The 19,092-nt window shown below is 42.1% G+C and overlaps 1 protein-coding gene and 1 long non-coding RNA gene across 3 annotated transcripts in view; one reads left to right on the forward strand and one right to left on the reverse strand.

The window, feature by feature from the left end:
* The window catches only part of Med14 (mediator complex subunit 14), an 81,776-nt gene extending 68,949 nt beyond the window's left edge, over nucleotides 1-12,827 (reverse strand). For both annotated transcript variants that reach the window (XM_029473516.1, XM_021152961.2), the window contains exons 1-3: nucleotides 12,180-12,827; nucleotides 6,970-6,996; nucleotides 4,635-4,740 (exon numbers count right to left, since the gene is read on the reverse strand). In XM_029473516.1, the coding sequence (XP_029329376.1) occupies nucleotides 4,635-4,740; nucleotides 6,970-6,996; nucleotides 12,180-12,412 (366 nt within the window). In that variant the 5' untranslated portion in view covers nucleotides 12,413-12,827. The remainder of the gene's footprint in view (nucleotides 1-4,634; nucleotides 4,741-6,969; nucleotides 6,997-12,179) is intronic.
* A 163-nt stretch (nucleotides 12,828-12,990) lies between these two features.
* Nucleotides 12,991-19,092, forward strand: part of LOC110286724 — a 59,269-nt gene continuing 53,167 nt past the window's right edge. The window contains exon 1 of the long non-coding RNA XR_002377160.1: nucleotides 12,991-13,698. This is a non-coding gene — a long non-coding RNA (uncharacterized LOC110286724). The remainder of the gene's footprint in view (nucleotides 13,699-19,092) is intronic.

Genomic DNA, 19,092 nt, shown 5'->3' on the forward strand with positions numbered 1-19,092 from the left:
ACGCCTTTAATCCCAGCACTCGGGAGGCAGAGGCAGGCGGATTTCTGAGTTCGAGGCCAGCCTGGTCTACAAAGTGAGTGCCAGGACAGCCAGAGCTACACAGAGAAACCCTGTCTCAAAAAAAAAAAAAAAAAAAAGGTTTCTGGTGAACAACTTAAAACAAGTCCCCCAGAGCTAATGTAAGGGGGCACCATACATAGACCATGATCTTTTTTACAGTGCCAGTTCCACAGCTGTTTTATTGTCTCATTTCTACAACTCTAGAAAACAGAACCAGATAGCTACCATCTATCACCTTAGAGATGAGAAAACTGATTCACAGGTAAAGACCTTTTTCCAAAGAAATATAGCTTAATAATTAGAGAAGCTAGAACCACAAAATGGGGTTTCTTCTCATAGTTTTAGACCCAGTGTATATCTTGAAATGTTACCTTTTATAACTGATGCAATGTTCTATCAATGTCACCAACTCTAACTTCTTATTCATAGCCATGATACTACTAAAACAGTCTCAATTGCTGAACTGGTTTTAACTCTGATTTAAGGCTTTTTTTTTTTTTTTTTTTGGGTTGGTTGGTTGGGTTTTTTTGTTTGTTTGTTTTTCAAGACAGGGTTTTTCTGTATAGCCCTGGCTGTCCTGGAACTCACTCTGTAAACCAGGTTGGCCTTCAACTCAGAAATCCGCCTGCCTCTGCCTCCCAAAAGCTGAGATCAAAGGAGTGCGCTACCACAGCCCAGCAATTTAAGCCATTTTAAGAGTCAACAGAAAATGTTCTTAAGACCAAGTTAAGGGAAAAGAAAACCAGAGACCTCCCTCTGGGAAGATGACAGATAAACTGAGATATCAGTTTATCCGGCCTGCACTACTCTGTGTAATGAGACAGACTCAAAATACACTAACCACAGTACATTGAATATTGCTTACTGTACAAAAGTTTGCAAATTTTAACTTCCCAATCACATTTATAGACAATGGAAACTTTTCTCCCTTGAGGAAACTTTTTGAATTCTTAATTTATTTGTGCATAGGTGTTTTGTCTACATCTTCAAGTATGTCTATGTACCATGTGTATATCTGGTACACAAAGAGGTTAAAAAAAAACAGCAGAGTGCATTAGATTCCCTGAAATTGAAGTTACAGATGGCTATGAGCTGCCATGAGTGAGATGGGAGTCAAACTGGGTCCTGCAGAAGAGCAGTTAATGCTCTTAACCCCTGAGCCATCTCTCCAGCCCACCTCCCCAGCTAAAGGGAGATGTAACATACAATTCAAAACACTAGCTCAAAAACTGAGTGTGCTGGTGGTACATACATATCTGTAATCCCAGCACTCAAGAAAGACAAGAGGACTGATAGTTTAAGGCCAACCTAAGTCAAATATGCTTTTGATCAATATTACAAAGAAGGGTATATTAGCTTACTCAGAGACAGATAAACATGTCTAACAAAACTGGTCTACAGCTGTCATGGCTAAGATGACAGAACTAGAACTACGCACTAATGTCAATAAAAAAAAATTATTTTCCCCTGTGTTCTAGTTTGCTTTCTGCATCTGTGACAAAACACTCTGATCAAAAGCAACTTAGAGGAAAGGGTTTGTACAGCTCACACTTCTATATCTTAATACACCATTAAAGGAGGGCAGGACAAGAACTCAAGCAGAAGACACAAAGACATGCTGCTTGCTGACTCACTCACTAGCTTATATTCAGCTAGTTTTCTTACATAGCATAGCAAAACTTAGACTTTTCTTATACTATGCAGGGAAGATCACGCTCAGTGGGCTGGGCTTCCCATACCACTTAGCAATCAAGAAAATGCTCCAAATATGACCAGAAACCTATCTATCTTAATCAACTGGGGGAGTTTTCTCTTCCCAGGTTACTATAGTTTGTGTCAAACGGACAATAGAAACTAACAGGATATGCTTCAAAAAGAAAACCTATATTCTAGAACTTTTCAAAGTCCAATTTTATGATCTTTTTCCTTCTTTTGGTTTGGCAACTTTCCCAAAAGTTTGGGCAATCGAGTTTAACAGGTTAAGCAAAGACTAAAGCAGGCTAAAACCAAGGTGAAAATGTTAGAGAAATCAGACCAGAACTATAGCTGTGCTGTCGACTGCTTTGTAGAGTAGGGCTTTTGTGGAATAAGAACCCTCACCAGCTTACAAAAAGAAAATTCTCCATTTTTAATTTACCAGAGTGCTAAAATAAATATACTACAGTACCATCATGGCAGGTAGCTGTTCATTTTTTTCTTTTCTTTGGGTTTTCAAGACGGGGTTTCTCTGTGTAGCCTGGCTGTCCTCGAACTCATGGAGATGCACTTGCCTGTTTCTCAAGTGCTGGGATTAAAGGTGTGCACCATCATTACCCTGCTGATTTTTATGTAAGAAGCTTGATAAACTACAGAGATTTTTTTGTTTGGTTGGTTGGTTGGTTTTTCAAGACAGACTTAAAGAAGGCGTACACCACCACGCCCGGCTCCTTTTTTGTTTTTTACTCTATCCTGTATTGACATTTTTTTTTTGGTGTATTGACATTTTTAAAAGGTTCCTAGTGTTCATAGATTAAAGCAGATTAACAAATTAGATCTGGCTAGGTTAAGTTTGAGAGCTTCAAAAGTTCTCCGTAGCCTGGCAGTGGTGGCCCCCGCACGCCTTTAATCCCAGCACTCGGGAGGCAGAGGCAGGTGGATTTCTGAGTTAGAGGTCAGCCTGGTTTACAGAGTGAGTTCCAGGACAGCCAGGGCTACACAGAGAAACCCTGTCTCGAAAAACAACAACAACAAAAAAAGGAATGTGAGAATCACTGGTAAGTTATGTATCTCTGCACTTCCTTTCCATTCAACAAATTTAATTGACAGCAGGTAGACATATAGTTGGTCTTGTAGAGCTGAGCCTAAAAAGGGCACCTCAATGAAAGTAGGGGCATGCTGTCTTCATTTCAGGACTTTATTCACTATTTAATTGCCTTTTCCAGTATGAACTCTTTAGGAACAATTGAAGTAAAACAAGAGCAGTGTTCCTCATCTGTGAGCACCAAATCATACTCCCCAAGTTCTCACAGTGAACTCACCCAAGGCCCCTCTAGGCTGTTCTCTTAACATTCTTACCTTAAAACTTGGTTTTTCTTACTATTGTTATGTGGGAAAAGCATCTGTTGTTTGTTGTCCAGGCTAGCTTCAACTGACTAGTAGCCACAGATGATCTGTTTGTTTGTTTTTTTTTTTAAGACAGGGTTTCTCTGTGTAACCCTGGCTGTCCTGGAACTCACTTTGTAGATCAGGCTGGCCTCGAACTCAGAAATCCGCCTGCCTCTGCCTCCGCCTCTTGAGTGCTGGGATTAAAGGCGCGTGCCACCACCGCCCTGCGAATTTAATCTTCTGATCCTCCTGCTTCCACCTCCCAATTGCTGAGATTACAGGGTAAATAAACATCACTATGCCTGCTTTATGCAGCGCTGGAAATCGATGGAATCCAGGGCTTCCTACATGCTGTAGAAGTTTTCTACCAATTAAACTACATCCTCAGCTCCCTAAAACATTTTTAGAGGGTTGATTTAATCTTTGTTACACTTCACTCAATGAAGTCACTTCTTTGAATTAAGAGCAATTCAACAGCTGGGCAGCGGTGGCACACGCACGCCTTTAACTCAGGAGGCAGAGGCAGGTGGGTTTCTGAGTTCTATGCCAGCCTGGTCTACAGAGTGAGTTCCAGGACAGCCAGGGCTACACAGAGAAATCCTGTCTCAAAAAAAAAAAAAAAATTCACCAGTCCAAAGACTCTAAGTGTCCCGGAAAGCAGGCAGTATAGGAGGCTTTACTCAAGTCTCCCCACCATCCCTTATGCTCACTAGTCTTTGAGCAAGCAACTGAACTGATTGATACACGCTGTCATCAGTTCTGTGACCTTGAAGAAACCACACATTTTCTAGAAATTTAATCATCTCATCTGTAAAACAGAAAATACAGACTCTGTCATTCTCATAAGGACATCAAAAAAAATCAATAAGCAAACTTGAAGAGAATCTTCCTAACTCCAAAACAGTACTTTAATACCTTTAATACCATTCTGCATGTTATGCTGACCCTAACCATAAAATTGTTTTGTTGCTATTTCATAACTGTAATCTGGCTACTGTTATGAATTGTAATGTAAATATATTTGGAGATGAAAGTTTACCAAAGGAGTCTTGACACACAAGTTGAGAACCACTGCTCTGAAGAATTATAAAGTTTTAAAGCCAACCATTTCTCCCCTTTTAGTTTCTCCAGTGTTCTATCTAAAGTCTCCTCATGTAAGTCTTCCACATATCTCCTCCTCTTCCTTTTGGTCAAGTGTCCATATACAAATACTAGCCTTCCACAGATAAATACACTATGTATTATCATAAAGGAACGTGATTACTGACATCAGTGATAACTTTGAAATCAACAGATGTTAAAGTTAAATTTCTAGGTTATGCATATAACATTTAAAGGCATTTGTTTTGAGACAGCATCTTGCCATGTAGTCTCTAACCTAGACCTCATGATCATCATTACCCAGACTCCTGGGTGCTAAAGATCACATGTTACCAATGTGCAGCTCTCAAAGTTCTTCTATACAAATTAAAAACAAAAATTTAACTTACCGCACACTTCTCTACTTTGCCAGCATCATTGGCCCATTTTACTAAAGCTAATAATCGAACGAAGAGTTGACGTGTCCGGCTAGCAAACTGTACAATTTCTATTTTCCTATAAAATAAAACAATTCTTCATCTGAACCAGCAGCACATTATTTTTCACAACGTGTTTCTTCTAAATAAAAAAGCATTTATTTACAAGCACAACAAAATTAACCTAAAAATTTTTACACAAATATTAATTTCATCTCATTTTTGTGTTCTTCTCATACCTTTACCATAGAGCAATAAATCCAATAGGAATTTTTCCACAATGAATTACAACTTGAAACTAATTTTTTATTATACTAAATGATTCCTAAAATATACTAAACGTATGGATATGTGGAAGTGAAAGTTAGTATAAACTTCATAACTGAAGTTACTGGTAATTAGTTACCATTTTGGTTGGAGGAGTTGAAATATACTCTTTACCAAAGCTTGAAACTATGTCCTTCTATAAAAATCAAGGGTTATTTCCCAACTTACAATAGCATAACAAACAAACAAACAAACACTCTGATGATTTCGATGACAAAGTTGAATACATTACCTTACCCAAATTAAAGATTGGTAAAAGGTAGGTCTGTCAATATCTATTTTTATATCGTATTCCTTTCTATACTTTTTCTACCCAGCAATTGCCAATATTTATCGTCTCATAAAGCTTTAAGAGCATCATTAAAAGCTCTCTACCCTCTACATATTAGCTAGACCTCTTTTCTTCAGGACCACTACAACTGACAATCATACCTCTCATGGTTTAAGACACTGGAAAAAATTTTCAACATGCCAGGACCATTTAATAACAAGACCCAGAAGAATACTAACCTAACTCCAAGTGCAATTGAAGCTATTTATTAATTTAATGTGACCTTTCAATGACCTACACAGCCAACCAATATCTCTCCATCTTGCCAATAACATCACCCTGCTGCAACGCACCCACGTAAGTTTTTGCTGAAGTCTATCACTGACTGAATAAGTCAAAGTCAAGCTGCTATTGAGAGTGTGATAAGACCACACACAACCTAAAAAAAAGCTTCCTTAAGAACAGCCAACACCATGAATACTGGAAACAAAAAAGAAAAAAGCCAAGGCACACTTATGGCTCTTTGTCAGTGTCTGTCAAGGATTATTAAAGAAAACAAGCAAGAATGAGCACAAGTGCTAAAAGTACATTAAGATCTTACAGGGCTAGGGTTGTAGCTCAAGAATGTAAGGCACAAAACACAAATATACAACCACCTGGACACCACCGACCTCAGGACTTGGAATTCCAGTGCTGCCCCTCTCTTACCACAAGCAGCAAGATTTGTCTGATATTTTTTTCCCCTAAATATGCTCCTCTATCAGAAATATGCCCTTCTCTGTAAACTACTCTAATGTGGTTTTCTGACACCACAGTGTCTCAACTGATAGTATACATGAGTCAGTTCTTCAAAAGCCCAGTGTTCATTCCTACTCCACAACAGGCAGAATAAACCTAGCTTGTTTCCTTCTTTTAAAACTAACCAGTCAAGTCACAAACCAGGTTAAGTTTCAATTGTGTCTTCCAGCTCTATCTTTTTGATTCCTGTGTAAGTCTACAAATAAGGCATTTGGTATTGGTAATGAAGAGGTAACCACTAATGAATACTACAAACCTCCCCAGGGACTTAGTTTAAAAAACCAAAACCAAGCTGGAGAGATGGCTCAGTGGTTAAGAGCACTGATTGCTCTTCTGAAGGTCCTAAGTTCAAATCTCAGCAGCCACATGGTGGCTTCACAACCATCCTTAACAAGATCTGATGCCCTATTCTGGAGTGTCTGAAGACAGCTACAGTGTACTCATATAAATATATTAAGTAAATAAATCTTTAAAAAAACTTTTTTCTTTGGCCTATGGAAACATAATAGTGTTAAATTTTAAGCCCAAGCTTAAATTGAAATAAAAATTTTCAACTATAAAATAGCAATAACAGGATCTAACAGCATCATTACAGCAACTGGTAAATTAACAGCCAGCTGCCCAAAGCCAGTCAAGTCAACTTCCATTAGAGTCTATGCAGTTACATTTTCCTATTCCTCCCAGGACTTGTCTTGGTCAGCCATCAATAAAGATTTAAAAAAGAAAGGGTCTATATCCAAGTACCAAGAACACAAAAAATGCACTCCCTGATGCTCCCAACAAAATACACAGTCCTAAGTTTCTTTGGACCTAGGTTCTTCATCATCAATAAATAGCACCATACTCATGCTCACAGAGTAAAAAAAAAAATAAAATCAATAAGGAGACAGATTTAAGTTTTTTCATACTCACCTTTCCACATCAGATTTCCTTGGCAATCTAAGAAAAAGAAAAAAAGCTGATTAAATATATGCATGCCTTCTCAAATTGCAATGGTGGCCTTTATTTGGCCTTTGTTTAATATCTTCATGTTTCAGAAAAATTGACCAAACAGTAAACCACGGGCTCAAGTGGCTGCTAACTCTCCGCACTGATTAATTAGCAACAATATGGCTGCAATGTAAAAACCGAAAAAGTAGCATTTCTTCCCATTCAAAATGCTTCAGAAGATACAGTGTGACCCTTTAACAGTTTAAAAGCTCAAGTCTTGGGGTTTTAGGTGGTGTATACCTTTTGACCCCAGCACTCAGGAGTCAGTTTAAGGCCAGCCTGATCTACATAGTGAGTTCCAAGACAATCAGATACATAGAGACCCTGTCTCCAATAAGTAAATACCAGAGGCAGAAAAATATCTTTTAAGACCAAAATGGCTACAGTTGCAGGAATAGTGCTTAGTTGTCAGTGTCTCTGAACTGTGAACACTTTGACTCTTAGCAGTAATCCCATTATATTGTGCTATAGTAGGTGAATCTGGAAGTTAAGGGTAGAATCAAGGTTTTATGGCAGTTATGACCTTGCATGGTGGTTAGATGAAGGATTTATATTATTTTTAAGTAGCTCCAATAGTGTTTATTTCTTTTTTGCTAGTTCTTTAGTACTGATTGCTAGCAACCTATGTTAACTTTCTCCTTCATAAATTATACTAATCCATTAATGCTTGGAAAGGCCCTAAACAGATTTCTGAACACCTTCCCCCCCGCCCCCCAGCATTCCAGTATCTTCTAGCTCATGGTGCAAGCCTCAATTGCCTGAATACCTGTCAAACCTGCCCAGCAATGATCAGATCCTGAAAAATGCACCCAGCTGCTTAATGTTCTTTCCCCCCCACACAACCACCCAAACAGGAAAGCATACAAGGAGGGGAAACTACTAAAGTGAGTTGTCTTCTTCTCAGGGAAGACATTGAGGTGGATGGAAGCTACAGGTATGGTCAGAATGACAGAGAACCTAGGCAGGGAGGAAGGGTATGTATAGGTCAGTGGTAAAGCACCTGCATAGCACATTCCAGGGTTCAATTCCTAGGGGAAAGGTGGGGTTTAGGACACTGATGAACACCAAGTCCAGGGCAGGGGAAGGCTTAAACTAAGTAGAGGCTAGAAAGGCTAGCATATCACAAAGCCAAGTAGAAATTAAGGGCCGGGGGCTGGTGTGATGGCTCAGTGGGTAAGAGCACCCGACAGCTCTTAGCTCTTTCAAAGGTCCGGAGTTCAAATCCCAGCAACCACATGGTGGCTCACAACCATCCGTAATGATCTGACGCCCTCTTCTGGAGATGACAGTGTACTTACATATAATAAATCTTAAAAAAAAAAAAAAAGAAAGAAAGAAATTAAGGGCTACAAATAAGAACCAGATATGGTACCCTGTACACCTGTGATCATAAGCACTTGGGAGGCTCAGAGGTGAGGACTACCACAAGGCCAGCCAAGGATGCGAAGACAGACCCTGTCTCAAAGATTGCAAATAAAAGCAGGCCCTGGAAAAGTTCCTCTACATGATAAAAGTCCCTCACAGTACTCCCAGAGAAGCCTTGTTCTCAAGAGTGAAAAAAGTGAGGATTGGGGGACGGGGGTAAAGTAGAGCTCAGGGATAGAATAGGAAGGCAGAAACCATCCTTGCAGCTCCTACCTGTCCCCAGAGACCCTAAAGGATCAGCTCCCACCAAAAAAGGTCTGCATTTCTAAAACAAAACACAGGACTTGCTGCCTGCCTCCCTTTTCTCCCAATGCTCACACTTCTATTTTAAATTCCTTTATGAAAATCCACCACATGGAGAAAAAGCTCTTAGATACAAATGATGAAAGAAAAAAGGTACAGAACAAGCATATTTATGCCACATTTTAGTAAAAGTTTATGTCCATTTTCTGACCTTAAAAGGTTAAAAGGTGTGGTGGCTCACACCTTTAATCTCAGCCCTTGTTAGACAGAGGCAGACAGGAGTTGGGAGGTCAGCCTGGTCGACAAATCCGAGTCCAGGACAGTCAGGGAGGGTTACACAGAGAAACCCTGTCTCAAAAACAAACAAACAAACAAAAAAGAGGTTAAAAAGCAAAGAATAGAATCTATGCCCCTAAAACATTAAGGCAGAAAGCATCGGTGTATGTTGGAGGTGAACAGGCATAAGAAGGAAAAAAAAAATCTAGAAATTTGGTGCTAAACCAAATCACCTAAATACACTGGCAGAAAAAGATACAAAGTTCTGTGCCAACCTAACATACAGAAGAGTAAAACTGTCTCAGAAACAAAACCTTGTCATCTTAGTAGACACTTAATTGGAAAGGGTTTTTTGTTGTTGTTGTTGTTCTAAGTATCAAGAATAAGAATAGCACTTGCTTTTCCCATAATCATCAATGGTTTAAGAGACATAGCTGACGCCTTTAATCCCAACACTCGGAAGGCAGAGGCAGGTGGATTTCTGAGGCCAGCCTGCTCTACAGAGTGAGTTCCAGGACAGCCAGGGCTATACAGAGAAACCCTGTCTCGAAAAACCAAAAATAAAAAAAAATTGAGACATATATGAAAATTCGTTCATTCGTGTACTAAATAAATGCCCCCAAGTACATGCCAGGCATTGGTCTTGTCATGTGGAAAAGCAAAACAAATCAAAATCCTTGTTCTCCTGGATTTCCTATTCCAAGGAGAAGGCACAATATGTTAATGATGTCTCAAGGAATAAGCATTGTAGGAAAAAAAGAAAACAAAAGAGGATGGGTGCAAATACTATTATGTGGGCACTTGGAGAAAGTCTTTGATCTATGTTACATGTGAGCTAAGACCTAAAGGAAAAGAGAAGGAAAACCACATATATTTCTGGAAAAAGAACAAAAGGCATTATTATCCAATTGTTAATTGTGTGAAGAACTATGAGAAACAGCAAGAAGGTTGACGGAACAGAATGAGACTATTAGCATATGAATTAAAGAAGTAAAGTAGGTAAGGCAAAATTCCCAAGGCCTTAAAGATGTCCTGGTTGGTACAGCATAGTCCCAGTGTAGGCTTGCTGTTCTATCTTTAAAAAAAAAAAATTGTGTAGCACTGGAGAGGGGGAGCCAGGACCTAACAAGTGCTCTACCACTAGGCTACATTCCCTAACTAATGTGTATTATTATTATTACTACTGAAACATAATGCCAGGCAGCCCAAGCTGACATCAAACTTCCAATGTTGCCTACAGGCTGTTCTTTAATTTCTGATGCTCCTGCCTTGACCTCTGAAGTGCTAGGGCTACAGATATACACTACTATATTTATAACATTTTCCCCATGTTCAAAGGTATCCTGGTTTAGCCACAAATTTTATGGTCTCTCTCATAGAGAAGTGATTCTAAACACTTTTTTTTCCTGTGGTTTTTTTTTCTAGAAGGGGGGGGGGTTAGTCTGAGACAGGGTCTTACTATGTAGCCCTCAATGTCCTAGAAGTGGCTATATATAGACCAGGCTAGCCTCAAACATAAAACTGGCATGCACGTGGGGCCTCTGCAGGGATTAAAGCCATGCACCACCATGTTTGGCTATGGAATCTTTTTTGAAAATAGAGTTTCACTTTGTACTTCAGAGTCTGGCCTTAAAGCTTGTGATCCTCTTGCTTTACCTTCCACAAATCTTATATTTCACTGAGCACAGCTTCTGGGTTAGATATTGAGTTGTAAGGAGCTGGACACAGAATGTGGAATTCAGCTGAGGTCTGTACTTGAGATATGTTTAGGAGTCATACAAATGGTGGAGGGGGGAACTAAACATATATTATTCTATATCAATAAAACAGATCCCTCTCCATAAACTAAATCCTAAAATTAAAAATAGAACACAATTCAATACATTTCTACAAATTCTTTACAGAAAACCAATCACATGATCCATGATCAGTCTTTTTACCACAGCTATGCACAGGACATATATTAAACTGTCTTGAATTCTTATGAACACATGCAATATATGTACATTACTACAAGAACTAAGCTTGACAGGTCACTCAGTCAGAAGCCGTAGGGAGGGAGGGACGTACACACCTGTAATCCTAGCTCTTACTAGATGCGGAAAGCGTGTGTTAAAAAAAAATCTCAGCCAGGTGTAGTGGCTCATACTTGTAATCCCAACACTAAAGTGGCTGAGCCAGAACTGAAGGTTAGCGACCAGCCCGACTATACAGGAAGACCCCGTCTCAGTAGTACCGAGAATAGTAATACCGCCACCACTTTTGATAAGGTTAAGCTTTGTCTCAGTCAATAAAATATTGTACATCAAAACTGAAAGGGAATGTTTTACAAGAGTAAGTGAAGCCCGCCCTAATTCTTTTAGTCATGTACAAATGTAATTCTCCAGTAACAAAGTATTGCAAGATACATCCTCGCGTCTGCATACTAACGTATTTCCCTGGAAACCTGAGGGAGCCTAACAATAGGTAAAAAGTGAAAACTTGTATGGACCTCAGGTAGAAGATGCTAAAGAGTTTCAAAATTTCCTAATACCTTTTATTCACATAGTGAACCGTCCGTGTAGTCTGCTTGTACTCTGAAGGTATTAACACCCTAATCACGCCCCAAGGCATTTCATAGGTAACTAGACTGAAACCCGGAGGCTCATTAGAAAAAAGTATTCTACTTTCACTACATCCATAAAGACTTAACACGCTTTCAAATGTTGCAGAAAGACTCAGAATTTATAATGTAATTGTTTTACACAGAATCTACCTCCGGCATTCTAAGAGAAACAATTGCAACCTTCATTTAAAACACTGTCAAAAAAGATGTAAAACATTTCCCTTCATTGAAAATCCCGTTCAGTTCGAAATCTACGTAGTCCTCAATGCTTACTCTTCTACTTAGGTTTTTAGAAAATATTCCACATAGAAATTAATACACTTCTGTTGGGAACTCAAGACAAAAATCCCAAAGACAATCTTCAGCGCAAGTGTTAACATGCGAAACTAACCAGTCTCCGTGCTTTCATCGTCAACCAGATCCCCAATAGTTACCTCCTCCCTGTCCCCAGAACCTAAACCCCATGAATTTCCAAATTCTACGCTCAGCAGCGTAGCTCAGTAAATGGCAAGCATAAGCCTCTCTTGAAGGCGGGAAGGGCAAGTGAGGAGCCGGGAAGCAGGCATGGGTTCGCAACACTTACAAGTCCGTCAACACCATAAGCTCCGAGTAGGCCCGGTGGAGCAGAAATTCGATGAGCGTGCTAAGCCGGTAGCCGGGGCTAGCTGCCGCCGCAGCTGCCGCCGCCACAGCGGCTGCGGGCGGCGGGGGAGCCGGGGCAGACGCGGAGCCACTGCTGCTGCCTCCGCCGCCGCTGCTGCCACCGCCGCCGCCAGGAGGGATCAGCTGGTGGTTGTCCAGCTGCACTGGGGCCATGGCGGCGTACAGCCCGGCTCGGGGCAACCGCCTGAGATGCGGCCCTGGAGCCTCCTCCCGGGCTCGGTGACCGCACCGAGGCGGGCGCGGGCAGAGTGGCCGCCGCCTAGCGCCAGGCCGCCTCTGAACAGGAAGCCGAGCCCAAGCTGCGGAGGCCCGCCCCCATGTAGGGCCGGGCCGGCCGGCCGCAGGGAGGCGAGCGTGGGGCGGGAGGGCAGAGAGGCGGGCCGGCCGCCACTCAAGTGGGGAAGCTTCCGCGACTGCTCAGCGGCCGCCCGGCCGGCGGGTTGCAGCGTCCATGTTGCTGGGCCGAGAGCGGAAGTCGCCAGGCAGAACGGAAGGGGAACCCGCGGGAGGCCCTTTCCAAAGGCAACCTGCGACCGTTCCCCGCGCTGTGCTGTTCTGGGGGACAGGAGGAGGGGGTGCGTGGGAGAGGGGCGGAGCTAGGAGGTGCGTGGGCGGGAAAGCGGAAAGGGGGGTGGGCGCAAGGCGCCGGAAGCCGCGCCGCCAGTTCAGCGGCCGCGTCACAGTAACGTCAGTGGTCCCTAAGCGCTCTTTTTCCCCGCCTAGGCGACCGTAGCGGGACGGTGAACGGAGGAGGGTTGGCGGAGAAGCCACCCGTCTCTCCTCTCGGGGCCCCAAAAAGGCGGCCTGCGGCGACCGCGCGCTGTGACTGTCCAACGCACGCTCCGCCCATAGGCGACCCTGGCGCGACGCGTGGGAGAAAACGTTACAGTCTCTTTTTTTCCTTTTTTTTTTCTTTTTTTGTCAATTGTGGGACAGGAGCAACGGCACAATAACGTCATTTGAATGCAGTCTCCTGCGTGCCGCGCCTTTGCTGTCACCCAAAGCCCATCATTGAGACACATGTAGTCCTTAAATCCTTCGCTGGCACTCTTGGCTTTTGTCCCTGCCCTTGCAGTAGCCGCCCTATCCTGCCTGGGTTTTCATCTTTACAACTACTGCCTCTTTCTCCCAAAATCCACATGTTTTGTCTGTTTTCTAATCTTGGCTTCCGTTTGAAACTAACTGCAAGCCTTTAAAAATGTCTGTGGGTTCCCTCCATCTCCATAGATTCGGAAGCAATTGGTCTTTCGTGATGTCTGGGCTTCGAAAGTTTTTTTGTGTGCGTTTATTTTTGTTTTTTGTTTAGTAACCTAGCGATTCTCACGCACAACTCACGGAAAAAATAACTGTTAAAAGCGTCTATTTTTGTGACCCTACCTAAACATCGTTTTGCAGCTTCATCTCTCGCAGGTGTAACAGATGCTCATGCTGATCGTAAGGTTAGACAATTCTCTTTGTTCTCCACTTGTACAATTGCAGTGCTCTTGATTCTTGGTCTCACTGTGTTGTCGGGGCTGGCATTTTTAGCTCTTGAGCTCAAAGTAATTGGGATCACAAGCTCCTCCACTACCTCATCCAATTTTCAGATTGATAAATCATTTATTTATGGGGTACAGTGTTAAATTGCATATGTTTATGGGATACAGTGCATGAATACACTCCCAAATGAACAAATCGGACTCATTGACTTTGATCACCTCTCATACTTTATTCTTTGTGGTGACAGCTAGAATATACCACCACCTCCTGCCACAACACTGCCTTTTGCAGGACTAAGGATTGAACCCAACCAAATCCTTGCCTATAGTAGGCAAACATTCTGCCTTTATATCCCCAGCTATTTTTTATTGAGTTGGATTCTCCTTAAATGACATAGGCTCACCTGGGACTTGCTATGTAAATTAGACTGATAACTTGTGATCCCCTCCCTCAGTCTCCTAAGTATTTGGGATTATTGGTGTGCACCCCATGTCCAACTAAAATTCACTCTTATCTGTAGGAGATGTTATTCTATATCCGGGATATTAACTAACATCGCTATATAACATATTGCTGCCTAACTGAAACATTGTATCTTTTGAGCAACATTTCCCTTTTCTCTGCCCTCAGCATCTGATAAAAATTATTTACTGTTGCTTTAGTGAATTGGACTTGTTAAGATTCCACTTGAAGTGAGAAGAGATACTGGCTTTGTGTGCCTGTCTTATTTGACAATATGTAATGTCCTCTTGATCCATCCATGTTGTTGCAGGTGACATTTCATTGTGTATGATATATAATACACATGTCTACAGTCTCACAGTATAACTCAGACTGACTGTAAGCTAAATCCCCCCTGCCTCACTCCTGAATGCTAGGACACTGTGCATGATGAGACACACACATTTTTTGTAGGTGTGTTGAAGATAAACCACAGGACCTCGATAGAGCTATGCCTATCATTCACTGCCACTCAGCTACATCTTTTCTATCCATTTGATTTCTCTCCATGATAAACACAGGTTATTTCTGTATCTTGGTTATTATGGATGATGCTGTATTTGTCCAGTGTAGTGCTGTAATTGAAACATTTTGGAATTAGAGGAAGGAAGACCAGGAGCTAAAGATGCTCTCAATGCCCTAATGAGTTCAAAGCCAGTGTAGAGTATATGAGAACCTGCCTCAAAAATAAAAAGCATTAGCATGGTGGTGATGGTACACACCTTTAATCCCAGCACTCAGGAGGCAGAGGCAGGCAGATCTCTCGAGTTCAAAGCCAGCCTGGTCTACAGACTGAGCTCCAGGACAGCTAAAGCTACCCTGTCTCAAAAATAAAAAAAAAACAAAAAACAAAGTGAGAGTTGTGCAGATATCTATGTGGCATAGTAATTTCATTTCCTTTTAAACTATACCCAGAAAATTTAATTACTGACTCATTTAGTAATCTCTTTAGTGATTTTAGGTCCTTCATGCTGTTTTCCAAAGTGCCTGTGGGGATTTTGAATTCTCACCAACATTATACAAGGGTTCTTTTTGCTCACCATCTTCATCATTTGTATACTTTTTGTTCATGTCCATTCTAGAAGACTGTATTAGTCAGGGTTCTCTAGAGTCAGAACTTACAGAATGTCTCTATGTACTAAGGGAATTTATTGTAGTAACTAATAGTCTGCAGTACAACTAACCCAACAATGGGCAACTGTGAATGGGACGTTCAAGAATCTAGTAGTTGCTCATTCCCATGAGGCTAGGTATTTCAGCTGGCCTTCTCTGTAAGCTGGAATCCTGAAAAAGTAGGTTCCAACAGCGATGTGCTGGCAAGTAAGGTCAAGCAGGCAAAGGAGGGAGAGAGAGCCTTCCTCCATTGTCCTTACATAGGCCTCCAGCAGAAGGTGTGACCCAGATTTAAGGTGTGTACTACCACACCCGGTTTTGAAACTTGCGGTCTCAGGCAGGCCTTGAACTCAGAGATCTGCTTACCTCAGTCTCCTAGGATTAAAGGCGTATACTACCTTGCCTGAGCCTAAATTTTTCATGGCTACTATGCCTTAAATTCTGGATCAAAGGTGTGTGTTGTCCCATGTCAAGATCTGGGTCAGAAGCCTGTGTCTTCTAGCCTCAAGATCTGGATCATGCCGGGCAGTGGTGGCGCACGCCTTTAATCCCAGCACTCGGGAGGCAGAGGCAGGCGTATTGTATAAGACGATGCGTAGAGTCTTCTCTGATACTATACAGTTCTGTATGATGTTAATAAGATTGCAATTGTGGCCGGGCAGTGGTGGCGCATGCCTTTAATCCCAGCATTTGGGAGGCAGAGGCAGGTGGATTTCTGAGTTCGAGGCCAGCTTGGTCTACAGAGTGAGTTCCAGGACAGCCAGGGCTATACAGAGAAACCCTGTCTCAAAAAAAAAAAAAAAAAAAAGAAAAATTGCAATTGTGTTTTCTTGTATAAACAGCCACAAACCTTACCCTTTTGTATTTTACTAGGTAGTAAGGTTCTACCTAGAGAGTCTTGCCAATATGTGGATAGAAGGAAACTATCAGGGTGAGATGTGTAGATAAGCAGAGCTCTGTGAGTTCAGGGCCATCCTGGTCTACATAGGGATTTCTAGGCTAGTTAGGGATACACAGTGAGGTCTTATCTCAAAAATTCCTAGGCTTAGAACATTAATTTTTTTTCTAGCTATACGAAAATATCCTATAAATGAATGGTTGCTAATGAGCAAACAAAAAAGAAGAAAAAGACAGGCACTTTTGAAGGAAAGGAAGTCCCCATTTAGAATCTAATTATTAGCCAGGTGTGCAGGCTTTTAATCCCAGTATTCATTCAGAAGGCAGAGGCAGGCAGAGCTCTGAGTTAGAGGTCAGCCTGGTCTAAACAAAGAAACCCTGTTTCAAAAAAAAAGTCTAATTATTCTTCCTTAGGGAATGAATTTTTCCCTTGCCTCATTTCTTTGTTAATGAGCAGCCCACCTGTGGTTCTGTTTCAATTTATTTCCTCTGAATTGAAACATTCAATTCTGGAAAGAGGTAAAAGACTCGGAAAGCTAAGGATGTACAAGGAACACATGAAATTTACAAGACTCGGGAAGCTCCCGAAAGATTACAGGGTCTCTCTTCAAGAAGAGGCACAGTAAACAGCAGAGCCATCATCAGCATCTTAGCTGATGGCCAAGTTCCAGTGCCCTCAAGTCTCACAAATAGGCAGAGTCTCAGAGCCGCTATGCAAAATGAGTTGAGCCACAGGTGAGAGACCCAGTGCTGGGGGGGGGGGGGGGGCTCCAAATATTGTTTCCTTTGTTTTGGTGGTTTTAGTTTCACTTTTGGTTTGGTTTGCGTTTTATTTTGTTTGTTTTGAGATAGGTTTTCCTATAGCTCAGGCTGGGCTCAAACTCCATATGTTGAGTAGAGTGCATGACCTTCAAGTCTATGTGATCATTCTCCTACTTCCCAGTCCAGGCCTGCACCAGCATACCAAGTTGTTTCTTTTTCTGAATTGCTGTGGATGGGATCCAGGGCTTTGTAGTTGCTAGGCAAGCACTCCACCACCTGAGCTACATCCCCAGCAATTCCAGGCCTTAATTCTTCCCAATCACAATGAAATGAGGCTGTCTTGGTGCACAGATGAGGAAGTAGTTCAGGCGAGAAGCACCTGCTCAATCTCCTGCTTTTGTCATGGTCCCCTGGAGATTAGCCCAGCTGAAAGGCTGTGCTATCCTGCCTTCCACCGGATCACAAAGTAGTTAGGATCTAGCCATGCCACTGCAAACTTTGCTTTCATGGGAGAGCATGAGGACAGGGTCCCATTGCTAATGTCAAGTGCTACCAGACACAGATAAACAAGGTGTTTTGTGATACTACAGTTCCTGGATCTAGGAAACAAAACATTTTAAGTGCTGCACACACACAACCTTACTCTTTACACCTGCTAGGAACTGAAATATGCCTTTCTTAGGTACCTAGGTTATTGCTGTCTCCAAGGCCGCATAGGCTTTTTATCCTAAGCCAGTATAGTGGTTTAAATAGATATGGCTCCATAGATTCATGTGTTTGAATACTTGGCCATAGGAAGTGGCACTGTTTGAGACCTTGTTTGAGGAAGTGTGACACTGTGAGGATTGCCTTTGAGGTCTCCTGTGCTCAAGTGTGGCACACAGTCTCCTTTTGGGGCCTGTGGATCAAGATGTAGAACTCTCAGCTCCTTCTCCAGCACCATGTCTGCTTGCATGCTGCCATGTTTCCCACCATGATGATAACAGACTAAACCTCTGAAACTGTAAGCCAGCCCCAATTAAATGTTTGCCTTTATAGAGTTGCCTTGGTCATGGTGTCTGTTCACAGCAGTAAAACCCTAAGACAGTAGCAACCAATGTCTTCCTTTACCCAATATCCTGCATCTCCACTCAGATGGCCTTGAACTCATAATGATCCCCCTGCCTCAGCCTCCAGGGATTACACAGAGAGAGAGGCAGTTGGATCTTTGAGTTTTAGGCCAGCCTGGTGTACAGATCGAGTTCCAGAACAGCCAAAGCTACATAGAGAAACTCTGTCTCAGAAAACCACAATTAAACAAACAAATCAATAGAAAGACATACTAGGTTAGGTAAATATAAATACTAGTTTGATTTGCTTCAGCCTTTTCATCTTTGAACTCAAAACTATTGTAAGGATTCTTTGTGCTGGAGGTTTAGTGGGGAGGGGCTAGGAGAAAACTGTGGGATGCTAGCCAATCAAAGAAGTTTAGTCTTCCTAGGTCATTTGTATGTAAATTAAATCGCTTGAATACTTGTCAGAGAATCTGGACGGACCTTCAGGTGAAAGGAAATGTGTTCCTAATTACACATGCATTGCTACAGTAGTTGTCAACAAAGTTGCTTCCTTTCTTCTGTAACTTTGTCAATGAACAGCAATGCTATAATACTCTAAGATAGAAATCAAGAAGGGCTGGAGGCAAGAGAGATGACTCAATAGTTAGAAAGAGGGCTTGCTGCTTTTCTAAAGGACAAGAGTTCAATTCCCAGCATGTGTGCGTGTAGTGGCTCACAGCTGCCTGTAACTTCAGCTCTAGGGCATCCAATGCACTTTTTTTGGCACATGCGGGCAGGGGTGGGGGTGGGAGGAAGCAGCAACAAAGGAAAGTCACATTTTTTAAAGGGAAAAAAGCCCGGAAGCTTGCCAGTGCCCCACTGTTGTGACATGTTGTGTTCCTACTCCCCAGTACCTTTTCCGTCCTTGTGAATAAATTGTGTTTTACCCCAGGAGAGAATTCCACTTGCTTCGCTTCGGCTGGTGCCGACCAGAGTTGCTCTGTCACATCATCAAGGCCTAGAGACAATGACTAGCTTCTTCCTGAT

The sequence above is a fragment of the Mus caroli genome, chromosome X (genome assembly GCF_900094665.2).
Source record: "Mus caroli chromosome X, CAROLI_EIJ_v1.1, whole genome shotgun sequence".
NCBI classification, from domain to species: Eukaryota; Metazoa; Chordata; class Mammalia; order Rodentia; family Muridae; genus Mus; species Mus caroli.